General features: G+C 41.5%; 1 protein-coding gene across 2 annotated transcripts in view; it reads right to left on the reverse strand.

Moving 5' to 3' along the window:
- sorl1 (sortilin-related receptor, L(DLR class) A repeats containing) overlaps positions 1–8,162 on the reverse strand; it is a 94,814-nt gene extending 86,652 nt beyond the window's left edge. The window contains exon 1 of one of the 2 annotated variants that reach the window (XM_031752861.2): positions 7,591–8,162. In XM_031752861.2, the coding sequence (XP_031608721.2) occupies positions 7,591–7,911 (321 nt within the window). In that variant the 5' untranslated portion in view covers positions 7,912–8,162. The remainder of the gene's footprint in view (positions 1–7,590) is intronic. The other variant, XM_031752860.2, reaches the window with a different exon arrangement.
- Between the last annotated feature and the right edge of the window lie 9,831 nt (positions 8,163–17,993).

Below are 17,993 nucleotides of genomic sequence, written 5' to 3' on the forward strand. Positions count from 1 at the left end.
GCTCATGTCAGTCCTTAATATTCTGTAATATTAGATAATATTAGATGTGTTTTTAACAGTCTGGCTCATTGCTGTGCATTGAAAATGAGACTGTTGGTGGGAGCATCAAGTTAAAAATGATTCTCAGCAGACGCAACAGCAAAGCTGTTCAGAGAAGAATAAATGCAGGGAGGCCTGTAAGGAAAACCAGCTCCAGAGTGTACAGGAATCACACTGGACCAGTCACGACCAGCTTGGCCATTTCAGTATCTGATGAGTCCTTTATCTTTGTTAAACTCTGCTGCATTGATATCCCCTGAGAAATAAGAAGCATTTGAGACTCTGCCCCTCTCCAGGCAAAGCATAAGACGGATCGAGGACGTTGCAGGAAATCTGGAGCTTTGTTTAAAAGCCAAGCAGATCATTTTGATTTTTTGGGGGGCTCTGGACGAGACCTGTGAAGTCCATGACTAAACCCAGTTACTCATATCCCAGTTAGCACATGTGATAACAATGAGTTTGAAATTACAGGGAGATGGCAGAAATGCACTGACTCAAAGGGACTATGACAGCATGCTTGGTTACGCCTGACAAACTGTCACGTGTTACAGCCGACGGGTGAATGTTGGACTTTTCAACCACATGAAAGATAAAGAGACTGAAATGAATGGGGAAACAAAATTGGTGTTTTTGAACCGTATTATACATGAGGAGGTGCTGTGTCAGTCAGCACTAAAAATTAACCATGGTGTTGGTGTTGTAATTATAATAATTCACTTGATCAGGATGGGAGCACTGAATCACAGTCTGGTACACTTTGGGAGGACAGAGGCTACCCCTCAGCTGTCAGACGGCTCAGCCTGGACAAAGTGTTAAACAGAGCGCCGAAATTTAAGAGCTTTGTGAGAAGCAAGGTCATGACATCATCTTCTGCTTCTGAGCGCTATGCAGATTTGCAGATTTGGCATTTCCTGTTCCTGTCGAATTTCCACATCAGACAATGAAGCGGACTTTAAAGCACTTGTTCGAGCCCAAAACAGACTAAAGAACGTCGATAGCAATAAAGCCTTTTAAAGTTAAAAGTCATTAAAATTTTACAGCTTCGTTTTGATTAAATGCTGATAAAAAGTTGGCATTTTACTTTCATCGCCTAATCGTAACATCTGTTCTTACCAGTAACACTTTATGTAGACATCAAATTAATATTGAACAGAATTGAGTTCAGCTTATTGGTTGTGCCCTCCACAACATTCGGGGTTCATCTTGTGGTCCCTTAAAAAAATTAAATGCAAACTGAAGCTCAAGCCTTCTTAGCAGTTTCAGATCAATTTCAACAATTATTGAAACATATCTTCTTAGAGTCTCCAGCGACATCTCCATGTGAAAGGATGCACGATAATATTCTGTTTTGCTGATGTTGGACTTCTGCCTTTGACACCATTACACCATTACACCATGCTTTTGGAAGGCGGGGTAACGGGTGGGTGCATTGAGGTCTACTTTCAAATGGGTCCCATGATCTCTTTCTGGCTGCTTCTAAGTGTGGCTCTTATTCACTTCTCTTGCATACGGTGTGCCACAATGTTCTGAAATGATCACTACTATGCAGATGACATTCACTTGTATATATTTTAAGCCCTAAGATGTTTCTAAGCTGCAAATTTTACACCGGTCCCTAGATTTAATTACAAGGGACCAGTGTAATACAATAATTTTTAGTTCAGTCTTGTTTTTAAATCACCTGAGAAATGCTGCCAAATTGAGTCACTTATCACATCTTATTCATGCATTTATTTCATCTTGTCTGGAATTTTGTAATAAACCTCTGTTTAAAGTCTGCAGGTGGTTCAGAACACCACTATAAGCCTCTGGCTCCCCATCAGCGTCAGAGTCCACGTTAAGATTGTGGCTTTGATTTTTAGAGCTCTGCATGAATAAGCACGTACAGCAAAAGGACTTTCACATCCATGTGTCCACAGTAGGAACCATGCCTGGGATGGGAATCGATAACAATGTAGCAATTCTGATTCCATTATTGATATCACTTATTGATTTGATTCCTCATCAGTTCTCTGATTGACTGTCACTGGCTGTGCATTGAGAGTTAACACCATCACTAAGCAGCATATCAAAGACATTATAGTTGTGCAAATAACTGCATACGCTGTGCTCCAGTGTTTGTTGGATGTAGTTCCCCTCCTTGCTGTGATCAGTATTCTGGTCATTATTCAACAAGGTAATGTATTACACAAACATTTTTCTTTAAAGTAATGCAGTACACTGCTCAGTTACTCCCATAAGAAAGTAATTTGTTACTCTACTCGTTACTTTACTTTAGTGTTTCTCTGAAAAATGACCTGAAATGCATCGTTGCACAATTTAGCAATATAAACCTGAGGCCACAAACTAACAAATCCTTATCCTAATGAGGACATGCATATGATCGTTCTCTTAGTATTTAGGCATGAACGCTAAGTTTACAGCACAAAGCAAGAATGAAAACCAGCACAAACAGACTTCAAAGCCATCACCACAGTGATTCTACTTTAGAAACCAGTAGAAACAGAGGCTGCAGCCTGAGTGCTCATCAGTTTGTTACCTGCTGAAGTTGGACGTGTGTCTGCTGGGCTGGCTCAGCATTCACATCACTCTGGATTCTTGGCTAGCTTAGCCTCAGCATGCTGTCCCACTATTTTCCTCCACTGGTACGTGAACTGAAATCACTTGTAGTGCATAGTGAAGTGCAAGTGGAACTGATAAATCGATAAACAGACTAACAATTCCAAGAAACTGAACTACCGAGAACTGGTTCGCTACAAGAACCGGTTCTCGATTAGCATCCCTACCTAGGACTGGGCGATATATCGAGTTTTTAAATATATCGATATATTTTTATACGAGATATAAGATGTGACCATATTGTTTATATCGATATAGTCTATGTTACGTTATAATTACACTCGTGGAGCTGCAAGTTTGCGTCTTTCGTCCACTTTTGTCTCTACGCTGCGTTACTCGACCTCGCCTCTCCTTCACTGAACACAACTCCCCCTCCCCCATCGCTTCATCTGCAGGCAATGACAAGATGGACATGGCAGCTATCGAAGAGGAGCTGGTCGGTAAAAACAAAACATTTGGAGATTACTATTTTAGTGCTGCAGCTTTACTGTCATTAAAATGACGTTAACGCCATAACTGCATTAACGGGGCAAATCTCCGTTAACGAGTTACCGCGGATCGCCCCGTGCGTGGGGCTGCATGGCGTCAACGTGTTAACGAGCTAACCGGGCTAACGCGTTGACACCTAAAATCCTTTCATTTTCTCAAAAGTTGACAGTGCGCCTTATGTATGAATTCTGGTTGTGCTTACTGACCTCGAACCGATTTTATGTGGCACACGGCGCTCAAAAATCTGTGAAAAAAATGTTTTAGTTCGACTTTGCTAAGCTACGGAGCTGCACCGCTTGATGGATTGTCGGAGCATTACGGCTACCGAGGAGCCTCGCGGAGTGATACGTCCTGTGCTTCAACGTAATATTACCGTATTGTGTGTGTATAAGGACCATAAATGGCTCCTGTTCAGAGACATGGTTATGAAGCGGATTTCAAACTCCAGGCTGTCAGTCACGCAGTAGAAGTTGGGAACAGAGCAGCTGTGAAATCTGTCTATGTTATTATGCTCAGCATCTGTTAGTTTACATTTTGACTGCACAATTGTGAGCTCTTTGTTATGCACAAAACAACATAGTTTTATTTTATTTATGGATCATTATTTAATAAATGCTGATAATTTATTTCTGAGTAATTTTTTTCTTGTACATCTGCGCTGTATGTTAATAAAAGTGTCTGTGTGACATCTGGGACACAGTGTGACTAAAAACTCTCTTTTTGTTCTTACTTTATGGCTTTAAAGAAATATCGAGATATATATCGTATTTCGCCATCCAGCTCAAGAATATCGAGATATGAATTTCGGGTCATATCGCCCAGTCCTATCCCTACCCCTGATGTCATGTGATCAGGGTCCTGCTGGCTGTGCAGCATACGAGGCTGAAAACTAAAGGAGACAGAGCAACAGTGGCCCCCAGACTCTGGAACTCTCTGACAGCAGTTTGTGCGCTTTTATTTACTTTAACTTTACTTTTAATCCTGACCTAAAGCAAACAGCTAGAAGAAGAAGAATGGAATAGCTTCAGGACAATGAGTCAAAGTCCTTGAGTGGCTGAGCCAAAGCCCAACCCACAGAGCATCCGTGGAAAGAAGGGTTGGCTGATTTAACCTCAAAGTTATATCAAGTTAATTTTGGCAAAATCAAATATTACTATAATGACATTTTGATACGACACTTTTATATCATGTAAAACGCCGTAGTGCTGTTACGACGGATCATAATAACAGAGACGTGACGAATGCTGTTCACAGACAGACACTGCTCAGATCCAGCTGTGTGAACCATGTGGAGACCTGCAGCGCCTCGGGTGCTGAATTACGCAACATTTTTTTTTAACTTTGACAAAAGTGTAATCCTACATTGTTTAAGTGTCCCTTCAGTGGTTTTAAAACCAAACATACTCTAGCTCGAGGTTATTAAATGAGAAAAAACAGAAACCCAAAGACTAAATAAGTGATAGTCTGCAGATCAATGAATAATAAAAAAAATACCTTGAACACGTTTGCAGCCTAAGAAAATCTTACCATTTTCTATTTTTTAATAACTTGAGTGCTATCGTGAACTTTTGGGTGTTTCTGCACTTTTATCAATTATCTGATATCAATTTTATCAAATCAGACAAACTGCAGCTGTTTGAAGTGTTGCACTTCTAGGACAACACACTGTTTCAAGAGAGCGTGTGAGCGCTGAAGCAGGTTGGTTGTGTAAGAAGTTCAGTACAAATTTTGCCCAGTGAAGGTCCTTAGATATGAAGACTTACTAAGACTGGGAAATAATGATAGCACAGCAGTCAAGGTTTCACCATTCTAGCTTGGTCATGGCTGACACAATGAGGGAAGCTTCCCACATTTGGACACAGAGAAAATACATTGAAACATCCTGCCATAAACTTTGGTTTGACATAAAGCTGCCATCGTCCACAGCTCCATCTGACCTTCACATTACTGGCGTCATCCAAACCTGTGATATTCTCATCTTCCAACAGTCGAGGCTGATTAGGTGAACAGATTCATGATTAAGTATGCACACTGCACCCAACTCAGACCAAGTCATTACCTCTAATTATAATGCCTGCTCGAGGTCCTTAACAAGTTTAGTCATACCACTACAAGCCAACGGGGACAGCGAGCTGAGGAGCAAACACTCGACAAGCCAACCTCCTCCAGCCTTATCGTTCACCAGTGACGAAACATGATCCTGATGTGACTCTCTGGAGGCTATAGCTGTGTTTTGACTGCAGGCATCACCAGAAGTGTCAGTCAGCACGAGACAGCAGCTCGATGACAACTCATGAACACGTGCACTTGCCGCTCTTCTCTGGTACAAAGCATTTGTTGGCTTTTTAAACAGACACAGATACTTTTGTCTGATCCTTGACAACCAATATATAAATTCTGCCACCTATTAAACACTAAACAATATTTGTTTTCTTACTCCAACTTTTTTCTGCTGCTTTTCCAAAAGAGTAACTTGACTTGTTTCCTAAATTTATAGTCATTTTATAGCCATTTAATTCTCTGCATCTTTTACATTTACCTGTATGCCTCATTGAAAAATGATCCTTATACATCTTATAGTGAGCCTTAGCACAGCCCCTCAGTTGATCCACTGTCTGACCAAAGGTGTTTTAGCTCTCTTCCCCTCCCTTTGTTCTGATTGGCTGCCCCTCACAAAGAGAAGAATGACGTGGCAGGTTGGTGAAAATATGGAATATAATAAAACGTTTTCTTTAAACAATGATGTTATGTTGGTCATCTTTCAGAACTGAACCCATAGTTATCCTGTTTACTATCATACTGCAGGACGGCTGTCTACAGATTTTTACCTAAAGGTGTTCACACTCCTGAACACTCAGTGACTGGAATCACACACACACACACACACACACACACACACACACACCTTCAGACACCAAGTTACTTTTTGCACAATACTCAGTATTTTGCACATTTCCATTGCACTGTCTTGTCTTGGGTTTTTTTGCAGTTTTTGCACATTGCACTTTACGTAGTCCTGTGTTCGCCTGTTGTATGTCATGTTTAGCATCGGGGTCTCAGAGGAACGCCGTCTCGTCTCACTCTGTACTGCACCACTCTACATGGTTGAAATGACAGCCAGCTGACTTGAAAAGGTTTCCAGCAAAGTTCATCATACTTGAAATAGAGAACCACGATGATGAATTCCTAATTCTGACTTCCTTTTTCTTTAGTTGGAAGTGAGCTGTTTTTTCCTGTCAGTTGTGTTCCCTTGGCACAGCTGAAGCTGTAATGCTTCATTAAACAACCTTCATCATGCTGTTGTCTGTGCGTGCTCAACAGCTGTATAATCCCACAAGACAACAAAGAGTGCAACAGCAATGGTACAACAGCATTATATTCATTACAATGCATTGTAATGAATACCAATGCTATAATAGCACTTAAGAGCACTGTAGTAAACCATTAGTGGGCTCCACCTTCTCCTCAGCAAAGAATACTATGGGCGAGGGGGGCAAGGACATGCAGCAGCTGTGGAAGTGGCCCAAAGGTGCAAATCACCAGGAAAACATTTGCTTTAACATTTAGCCAAACTGAGGTCAGTGACCTGGAGTGTGGAGAGCTCCACATAATTCCACTTAAAATTTGGACATTTTTATTCACTTTTCAGCCAAAATCTTTGGTTTGTTGTTGTTTTTTCCAAATTAATCTCTCTTAGTGTTTCACATTCTTTAACACATTTTTGGACAAACTGCACACTGGGGCATTATTAAAGGAAACATGTTTCATGCACCGTTTTTGCTAAATAGAAATGTTTTCATTCACTTTCTGTCATGTGTGCAGCATTTAACGATAAATACGGACCCTCGCGTATGTTTCTTGCTCTGTCTGCCTCCGTGGGCTCTTTGTATGGGATCCACGTTTGGTGATTTCTCTTCAGCCCACCCCCCACCCTCCCGCACACGGCAGGTAAAGAAACGGACATTTGTTTCGCACCTAGCGTTAGCCCCAGTCCCCTTACACTGACACCAAACCCTCTGCCTAATTCACTTTTCTGATCTTGTTACGCTTCCGTTCCCTAGCACGACAAAGGAGATGTTTTCGGGAACTTGGCCATCCGTCCAACATACGCAGTGTCTTACTTTTGTCTCGTTTCTTCAGCGACAGTCGAAAGCGTCGCGGACAGGTTGCCGCTGACCAATTACATTCATTTGAATGAACGTTTAGTGAATTGTAATATTACAGTGCCAGTGTGACGTTTAAAGGCATCAGGTAAACCGACGGGGTTCGCGCCCCCCACACAACAGGAGCCTGGTTCAAGCATAAGGTGCAGGAATTGATGCTACTTCGGAAACAACAGTGCGTAATTTCTTTACGCCACCCATACCAGTAAGGTCAGGCTGAGGTGAAGCTCAATGTGCGCGTCAAAGTGAGCGGCATCACGCAGTTAATGCGTTATATTACCTGGCCGTACACCTTTGGCATCGCCGGTTTACCAGCGCTCCGGCGACTTCGATGCTGCGGGTAGACGCTGGAGACCGACCCGCCTTCGATTCCACTGCGAGCGGGCAGATGCAGCGCTCGAGCCGCGGAGCCACCTCCATCTCCGTGCAGTAAAGCCTCACTTGCTTCTATTGTGAAAAATCCTCTGTTTTGCGGCAGCATGTAACGCTGCTCAGGATGAAGACGAAGAGTCGACGAGTTTATTCCTGCCACGCCGAGGACTAATAAATACAACAAACAGCGAAGAGAGGACAGCATCTCGCCCGCTCGTGATAACGCCATGTTTGTGTATGTTTTGCCTTTTGGATTAGGTAAGACCGAAGAGCTCCTTCTACTGGCAGTCACCGCTACATTCGCAAACCATGGGAAATTTCAGGAAGTACCACATTTCTCAGCTTCAAATATGCTTTTGCTGGATCACACGCAAAGGCTGTGAACAAGCCTCCCGGTGTCCACGCCATTTCTTTAAGGAGGCAAACGAATTACACAACGACAACTCTGACAAATACAAATAAAAAACAACGCAACAACAAACGTTATAGCCTGCCTAGTACATGAAAAAACTGGTATTGTAAATGTAGAAAGCCGTGCACATATACACACAGACTGCTATGTAACACGTATCAGCAAGCAGTAATATCGTGTAAATTCTTTACTTCGCACAAAGACATCAACATCGTTTTTATTACTGAAAACGGTGTTTTACAAAAGGGACATTTATGACGACGTAGCTGAAAATTCACCTTTACTAGGATCGCACACAAACATTACAGAAATACAACCAGACCGTAAAGATACCACTTACACCTCAACAATAAATATATTGTAGCTGTAGCAGATAACAGGTCGTTCTGGTGGTAAATTAATCTGTGACTAGTTGAGCTCTCATTAGTGACCCAGTCTCACATTCACATTGTGCTTGTGGCTAAGGGCTTTGCCAAACATTCAAACACACTCACAGCACCCAAAGACATTCAGTGTAATTCAGTTCAGGTTTATTTGTATAGCACCAAATCACAACAACAGACACGTCAAGGTGCTTTATACTGTAAGGTGAAGACAACAGTATTCTGGAGAAATCCCCCAACACTCAAATGAGCCCATAAGCAGGCTTTTTGCAATGGTGGGAAGAAAAGGAAGAAATCTCAGGCAGATCCAGGCTCAGGGAGGGGCAGCTATCTGCTGCTACTGGTTTGGGGGGTGAGGGGGGAAAACAAGAGAAGAAAGAGAGAGAGATGCAGACTTGCATTCCACGATACCATCCACACGACAGGCCTTTATCTTTTGTCTTGTTGCTCTGAGTTAGCTGTAGGGATCATTGCTACTCTCACATTTACATATAAAGCTCCATGGGCACCCAGCAATGATGACCATTGTCCTCACGCTAAGCAGCCATTGTTGCCACACAGTAAGAAGGTCCTGGTATTGAACTCACACAGACAGGGCCCTTTTGTGTAGACTTGGATGTTCTCCCTTAGCTTTCATTTTATGCAGGAGTTCCAGTTCTCCCACTCTCAGTGAGTATACTTAAGAAGTGAAACTGAGTGGGGGTAATCTTGAAGGAAGAAAATGTGAACAGTACTGTGGAGGTGAAGAGAGTGTCGGAAAGGATCACGAGTTTGAAGCTGGAAATTGAAAGGGTGATGTTGAATGATGTCAGCATGCGTGCTCCGCAGGTTGGATGTTTGATGAAACAGGAATTCTGGAGAAATCGGATGAAGTGAACAGAGGTGATGAGAAAGTGTTGGATAGGTACGGTGTTAAGAAGAGTAATGCAGAAGGACAGATGTTTGTGGATTTTACAAAATGGGTGGAAATGGTTGCTGTGAACACTGACCTTAAGAAGAGGCAGAGACATAGGATAACATAAGAGTGGAGGAGGGTGCACACAGGTGGACTACATTTTTATGCAGAAGATAAAATCTAAAATAGACAGGAGACCGCAAGATGGTATCGGGGAGAGCTCGCTTGGTTGGTAGTCTGTAGGATGGCTTTTAATTCAAGAAGTGAAAGTGAATGAAAGCAGAGGAAAGGAGTAAATGGTGAAAGCTGAAGAAAGACGAATTACACAGAGTTCAGGGAGGAGCTGAAAGGCTCTGGGTGGGAAGAAGAAGTACAGGAAAGGAAAGAAAAAGTATGACAATCAAAGAGATGAAGAGAGTTGACGTGAGTACTGGGAAGCTAGGCTAGGTGTACAACAAAGAGAGCGGTGTCAAAAGCAGAGGCTTATAGTGAGATGTATGTTAGACTGACACTAAAGAAGGAGAATAGGAATCATTGGGTAGGCAGAGAGATTAAGCAGGTTAAATAGATTAATGATGAAGATGGAAATATGCTAACAAGTGAATAGTTCAAGGAGCTGATGAATATAGAAAATGAGAGAAAGAAGGATGGCTGACAGACGAGGTCAGGCAGGCGTCTCTGTGGAGGATGATATATGAAGATGACACTGAGATCTGTAATGAGCCTAAGGAGAGGATGGAAGAGAGTCTGGAGAGGTGGAGGTATGCTCTGGGAAGAAGAGTAAGGACAGTCAGCACGAGCAAGACAGAATGGAAATGTGTGAGTATCTGGGAGAGTGGTGAAAGGTGAACACGCAAGGATAAATATAGTGAAGGTCTAAATAAAGTGCCCCCATGAAGTTTGGAACAAAGATGTTATTCTTGTCCTTCTGCTTTTGTAAACCTCTACAGTGGATTTTAAGTCAAATAGTCAACATGTGAGCAAAGTGCACACTTTCAGCTTTAATTCATTTTGCAAATATTTTGCAGAACCTGTTAGAGCAGGGGTCCCCAATCCCAGTCCGCGAGGGCCGGTGTCCCTGCAGGTTTTAGATCTCACCCTGGGTCAACACACCTGAATCAAATGATTAGTTCATTACCAGGCCTCTGGAAAACTTCAAGACATGTTTAGAAGGTAATTTATCCATTTAAATCAGCTGTGATGGGTCAAGGACACATCTGAAACCTGCAGGGACACCGGCCCTCGCGGACTGGGATTGGGGACCCCTGTGTTAGAGAATTACAAGAATCCTCATACACAGTGTTCCATTTTTTTAGGGGCTCAACATTCAGTGACAAGCTGTTTGATGGCCCGCCCTCTTGTTTCTCATGACAAATGAAGCAGACATAATATCAGAATTTAAAGTGTTGAGTTTTGCATTTTTAAAAACCCAAATAAACCTATCAGAGAGACAGCAAAAACTTTAGATTGTTAGAAAGAATGAAGACAGTGACCAGCTCAGCAATGCCAAGAAGGACCGAAAGACCACAAAAGACAACTAAAGTACATGATGACACAATTATGGTTAAAAAAAAAACATCTAACCAAATCAAGAACACTCTTTAGCAGAGGAGTGTATGCCTGTCAAAGTCTACACAATCAAGAGACACCTTCACGACTGGAAATGCAGAGGATTTTTACAAACCAGTGATTAAGACCAGGAAGGTCAGACTTTGCAGTGAACATCTAAAAAAGCCTGCACCGTTCTGTAAAAGAAATCTTTGGACAGATGAAACAAACATCGACTCGCAGAAGAGCAATGGGAAAAGAAAAATCTGGAGGAGTGAAACGGCTCATGGTCCAAAGCAGACCACATTATCTGTGTAGCACAGCAGCAGCAGCATTGTTGCATGTATGGGCATGTCATGCTGCCAGTGTAACCAGGCCACCAGTGTTTATTGATGATGTGACTGCTGATAAGTAAAAGGATGAAGTCTGACGTATACAGAGTTAAACTCCAGGCTCAGGTTCAGCCAAATGCCGCAAAACTGAAACTGAATGCAGAAAGAACCACAAACAAGGAGCAGCTCAGGGCGACTGAAGTAAAGGTGTGGCAGAGGAACTCAAGGGAGGAAACAACATTTGGTGCTGACCATGGGTTCGAGGCTTTAGGCAGTCATTGACTGCAAAGTTTTGTCATCCAGATATTAAAGAGTTTTTATATTTAAAATTATGTTTAGTCTGTCTCATTAATTTTGATCTTCTAAAAATGGAGGACTATTTATAAAAAAGTCTGCCTTAAACAGCTCATGAAAAACAGTTCATTGTAGAGTTAAAGCTAAAAATTGAATCACATATTGATTGATTTACAATCCAGTGTGTCACTGCACCAAACATTACCGAGGGCACTTTACCAGGGTCATCCATCCCAAGCAATGGACAGGACACTAAAGAGTTGAAGACAGGTGAAGAAGTGCAGGTAGGACAGAGTGGGTGGAGACGAGTGTTATCCAGAACACTGAAGATGGGTTGTGGACTGCACTTCACGATGACATGAACCCAAAGCATACCACCAAGGCAACAATGGAGTGGCTAAAGACCTCAGTCCTATGGACAGTGTTGGGAAGGTTACTTTTAAAATGTATTCCACTACAGAATACTGAATACATGCCCCAAAATGTATTCTGTAACGTATTCCGTTACGTTACTCAATGAGAGTAACGAATTCTGAATACTTTGGAATACTTAATATATTATCATGCTGTTTACAACTACATGAATGTCCTATTGCTGTGATTTATTACTGTTACTGAAGGTCCGCGGCTCCGAAACGTAGTAAAGGGACCTCTGGCTAATACGGTGGGTTCCGTGTCGGGCTGGTAGCCGAAAACTAGCTTTACTTTGTTGTCTGGGTCAACTTTGCTTGCGGGAGACAGAGAGAGGCGTTGAAAGGCTGCTCCAACGGAACTTATTTTTTCCGGAGAAAAACACGAACACAGTGTACAGTTGAGTCTTAATAACTTACTTACAAATGGGCTCCTCAGGCACTCTTCTTGGCTGCTGTGGTTATTATTATATTTACATGCTTCCAGCTCCCGTTTTTGCTCCGTGACAGCTCGGACTTTTCCTTTCTCTCCCTCCCTCGCTCACAGACACATAACGGGTATGGCAGTCCATTCTCCCTGCAGCACGGACTACACTGCCCATCAGGCTACATGCTTTAGAGCTATGCCTGTAGCATTCTGCCTTTTAGCTTAGCACAACAACAACAACAAAAAAGCGCTCTCTCACCCAGGAAACACGCAGAGAGAGAGCGTCACCCTGTAACCATGGCAACCGTAACGCTGCCGCCTGGAACAACAGAACATAGCTGACAGACAAACCCAAATAATCCTGACCCGCGACAATATGAAACAGGGAAGTACCGCCGTGTATTCCATTTATTTCAACAAAGTAACTGTATTCTGAATACCACCTTTTTAAACGGTAACTGTAACGGAATACAGTTACTCATATTTTGTATTCTGAATACGTAACGGCGGTACATGTATTCCGTTACTCCCCAACACTGCCTATGGAAAGAAGATGAAGTTGCCGGGGGTCAGCCAAGAAACCTAAAGGATTCAAAGAGTTTCTGGAAAGAGGGGTGGACCAGAATCCCTCCTGAGATTAGGGCTGCCACGATTAGTCGACTAGTCACGATTACGTCGACTATTAAAATCGTCGACGACTAATTTAATAGTCGACGCGTCGTTTGAAGCTTTGTAAGATCCCAAAAGACGCAGAAGTAGGATTTAAGGGTGTAATGACGGACTGAAACAGAAGATGGCAGCACTGCATGTACAAGGATGCCAGCTGCCGTTAAACCCCGAAGAAGAAGAAGCTGTGTCCCAGAATTCATAGAGCGGCCCTGCTCAGTTTTCAACAATGGCGGCAGCTAGTTAGTTTTAATATCACTCTTATTATTCTTTCTGGGTCACAAGATAAACGTTTAACATATTTTCAGGCGAGAATGTAGCTGTGTAAACCTCAAATATCTGCTCAGTTTATCAAGACACCACATATTTTCAAAAGCGCTCCGGCGTTTTCTGAGGCGTCTGTTACCCACCAGCTTGATAGCTAGCCGGGTTGACGGCTCACTAGAGCCGTGTGAGAACACGGACTCCCGGCAAATCATTTTCAAACCCACCGCCGCCTTCGCTACTCAGGTTAAACACGATATATAAGTCACTTAGATAACTTAAAATGATATTGTTTGGCTTTTTTAGTATTTTATTTGTTCCTGAGTAAATCGGGTTGGCTGAGATTAAAGTTATAGTTTTTACACAGCTGAATAAACATGAAGCAGACAACTGATTATCAGAAGTGTGAGATGCTCGAGAATATACTCCGGTGTCCTGTTATATTTTAGATAGCAAGGAGCAGACGGCTGAGTTTTTTAAACTCCACCAAACAAACTACAAATGTCATTAAAATTTAATAAACGTATCGTCTTGTCTTTAATTTTAGTTAGCACATACCTTAAACACTTAAAGCTGTAAGCTAATGATAGTTATTTAAGAGCAGATGCATGCTGGTGAAATAAGCTGTACGTTTTACATCCAATGGATGCATGATCTGATTAGTCGACTAATCGCAAAAATAATCGGTGACTAGTCGACTATCAAAATAATCGTTTGTGGCAGCCCTACCTGAGATGTGTGCAAACCTGGTGACCGAGGACAAGAAATGTTTTACTGCTGTTAGAAAAGAGTTTCTCAACCAAGTATCAAGTCATGTTTTGCTTTGGAATCAAATACTTATTTCTCTCAATGGCATTCAAATCAATTTATAATTTTTATGTAATATCTGGGTGATATTCCATCTCTCCTCATTAAAATCAAAGTACCATAAATATATAATATTCTAGAGACTGTCCATTTCTTTGTAAGTAAACAGTTGATTGTTTCCCTGTAAATCATGTTAGTAAATTACTTTTAGATGTGCAGTTGTGGTTAAGCTGCTTTAGCTCTCAGCTGTACCTTCATATTCTAAAATGAGCAAACCATCCTTACATTATCATCTTATAATTTACCTGAATTTGGGATTGTTCCCAACACCAATAATATTGCCAATATTAGCTAACAGTAGTACAGATTGTTTAGGGACTGCCATTAAAGCCTACAATACATTTGCTGTGCCATCGTTTAGTGTATATGCATGTTAAATTGTCATGTTCACTAGAAGAATTCAGGTTTATGTATGGCCAGAGGCATTGTGTTGCTTCCTATAAAAAGAATGCACAATGAGCAAATCAGTTTACATGTAGACTTGTAGATGTTACCAACAGAAAGTCTCTGAGACGGCCAACCCTGAACAGAAGGTGCACAGACTGAGTCACTTCTGCAGATCCTTACATGGCCATATCCCTCTGAATATAACGTGGCTCTGTTCTCTCTCTGGTATTCTTTACTACCACTCAGTCTGGATTGTGACGGGATAAATCTGTGCTTCCCCATCCTCTTTAAAGTATTACTGTATGCTATGTGTGTGGTCAAAGTGCAAATTGTTTATACAGCTCTGCATTATTACCACATTTCTCCACAATATCTTCAGTTGGTGGTCGATTTCCACCACTTTATTTTCATTGATTTCTTTCTTCGGAGATTACTTTCAGAAGCATCCTCCAAGATTCTCCTTTTTTTCTGCACAATCTTTGAATTATTTGGATATCGACTGGATTCCCAGTGGACAAAAGAATTAGTCTTTGTTATAACAATATCACAGGTATAATGTGCAGCCAGGAGCAGGGTTTAATCATGGTATAAAAAGCAGATTAGAGACAGGCCTATTGTTTTTGGTTTGGTTTAGTTTGAATCAGGTGTAAATGTCTTAACTTCCACCAAATCGAGTATTCAATTAACAAACCTTTCACCCGTTTGGAAATGCCATCAAAAGAAAACTAATTTCAAAACATATGAGAATTCATTTCAAATATCTCATCTTCTATTTTCTGAAGAATGGCTTGTTTAGCATGTGGCTTAAACTATACCAAGTCTGGACCCTAGATTGTTTTTGGTGTCTTGGTGGATGTTAAGAGGTTAACTGTGCTGTTGGTGTGTGTGTGTGTGTGTGTGTGTGTGTGTGTGTGTGTGTGTGTGTGTGTGTGTGTGTGTATCAAGTTGCTGTCATTATGAAGCAGCTAACTTCCTTTATTTATTGTAATTCCTCATTACAAGAGCGGCTACTCCCATCCACCTTCAGACTGCTCAGCTGCAGCAGTGCTAATGTTAGCTATACTGTTGTTTCATGTGTTGAAACGGTCATGTGAAGGGGACCAGATGGGAAAAAGACATCTACACGAGCCTTCAGTCGTTTTTCAAAGTTTTGAATATATTCTTTTTTTTCCACGTACAGAGGTTTAACATGCTCACCAGCAACACATCTAAAAATGAGCAACCCAGCAAATAGATGGTGGTCATACCACCACCAATAAAATTTAAAAGATTTCCCCCCGACACAGTCCAGCTAAAAAAAACCTGTATAGTCAAATACTGCAGTTATTCTAACACACCTCATGTGTATCTGATTACAAACACACCCCAGCTAAATAATATACAAACTAACTAAATCAAATCAAACTGAAAATTCAGCCCCCCCGGTCTCATCTGATGGTTTAACCCACTATCAGTGGTTAATTGGAGAACTCGTTTCAGGTGAACATCATTAGACCGTAATCATGTGTGCACTCCATGACTCAGGCCTTCAGGAAGTTGACGTCAAAAGAGAGAGAGAGAGAGAGAGAGAGAGTGGTTAATGAAGTTAAAACAAAAGCTTAACAAAATCAAAACTTCCTGTCAGACATTGTGGGTGCATGCTTCACCTCAGTGAGGGAGACGCTCCCCAGCACCCTCACACATGGGTTGTTTGATTCTCTCCAACTTTAGGAACAGCTTGATGTGTACTTCAGATCTTCATGACTTCACTGAAAGGTTTTTGTGGACTCTTCTCTCACTGGTATTGGACTTTGACAGTTCACCTGCCCACTCACTAGCATTTTGCAAAAATAATTTACTGCTCCAATCAGCCTCTGCAAATAAGTCTTTTGAACTAATGTTGTTTTTTTGCATGTGGGTCCATTCATTCAAAGTTTATTCTAATGTTGAGACGTTACCATATTTAGTAACTGTGAACTGGATAAGTGCACGGTGCTAAACTGTGTAGGCTCAAGCTGAGGAAACCCTTTTATTTTTCAGATAATTCCAGTTAATTCTATTAGACCAGTGTTTACCATATCTGTGTTGGATCAACACATTTCTTTTCTTCTTTTTGTACAGCAAACAATCAGCTCTAGATGTATTATCACCCCTGGAGCCTCCTTTGTAGAGCATGCAGGAAGTAGAACATTAAGGAGATGGCGGGGTACAGATCGTTTAATGCCTGATCTGGCTGTGACGTTTGCCTTCTTACTTCAACCTCCACAGTGTAATTTCTCCAAAGGCTCAGGGCTGTAGTGCACATGTGTAAACAGCTACAGTGTGAGACACAGCCATGTTTGTTTCTCCATCAAATCCACCTGAGTTTCAGCTGAACACTGATTCAATGGAAGAACAGAACTGCAGGAAATCTGAACATTTATGCAAAGGCATTGATGTGGTCTGTGCAGAATGGCTGAAAAAGACTAGAATCAGAGTTGTGCAAACAAAGTCCAGACTTCAAACCTGACTGCAGTGCTGTGGCAGGACCTTAAGAGACATGATGTGACATGTAATGTCTTATTATTGATCTCATTTTAAAACCTGATAATGACTAGAATATTTTTTTCATTATGCTCTGATATAAAATCTTCGAATTGATGGAAGGTATTATTTTTTTAAACCATGTATTTTTTTATTTTCTCTAATTATTAATAATTTCCACCTGATCATTTTAAATAACATTTTTAGCATTTTTGTTGTTGTTGTTGTTGTTGTTTGGTCTGAATTTGCTTTTACAGTTCCAGCTACAACATAATAGAAAGTTTGGCCAAATCAGCAGCTGCATCCGTCCACTGTAACAAGGCAGCATTTAACATTCTCCTCAGCTGCCTGGCAACAGCAGCCATATTGTTAATACAAGTAATCAGGTAGCAGTTACAGAGAAAGCCAAAGATCCAAAGTAAACAAACATGGAGGCAGGAAACAAACACAGGGGAAGCAAAACGTCCAAAAACAGGTCAAAAGTCTCTAAACACATCGAATCAACATCTACACAAATATGAGACAAGCTGCAATTACGTGCATGAATCGCTGGAATACTTGACTACAGAAAATACTGAGTGGTGACATAATAGCACTGTGTCTTACATATATAAATATGTATAAATATAAAGTGGACAATGACTGATCAGATGATTGTATTCAGCTGCTGCACAAAACTTTACGTTACAAAAAAGAGATGTCAAATAGAGACAACGGAGGTCGTGGCTCTTGTGAGAGTGAGAAGGTGCAGATGTCAGCAGTTTCACACCTGCGAGTGAGAACAGGTGGTCTGCTCTTTACTAGCTCCCATCATTACAGCTGGAAACACAAGACACCATCTGCTAGTGAAGCTGGCCAGATAACAGCTGCTACTGTGGAAATGTACTACACATCCTTTTGAGATACACTATTACTCTATTTCTA

The sequence above is a fragment of the Oreochromis aureus genome, linkage group 14 (assembly GCF_013358895.1).
Source record: "Oreochromis aureus strain Israel breed Guangdong linkage group 14, ZZ_aureus, whole genome shotgun sequence".
Classification (NCBI taxonomy): Eukaryota; Metazoa; Chordata; class Actinopteri; order Cichliformes; family Cichlidae; genus Oreochromis; species Oreochromis aureus.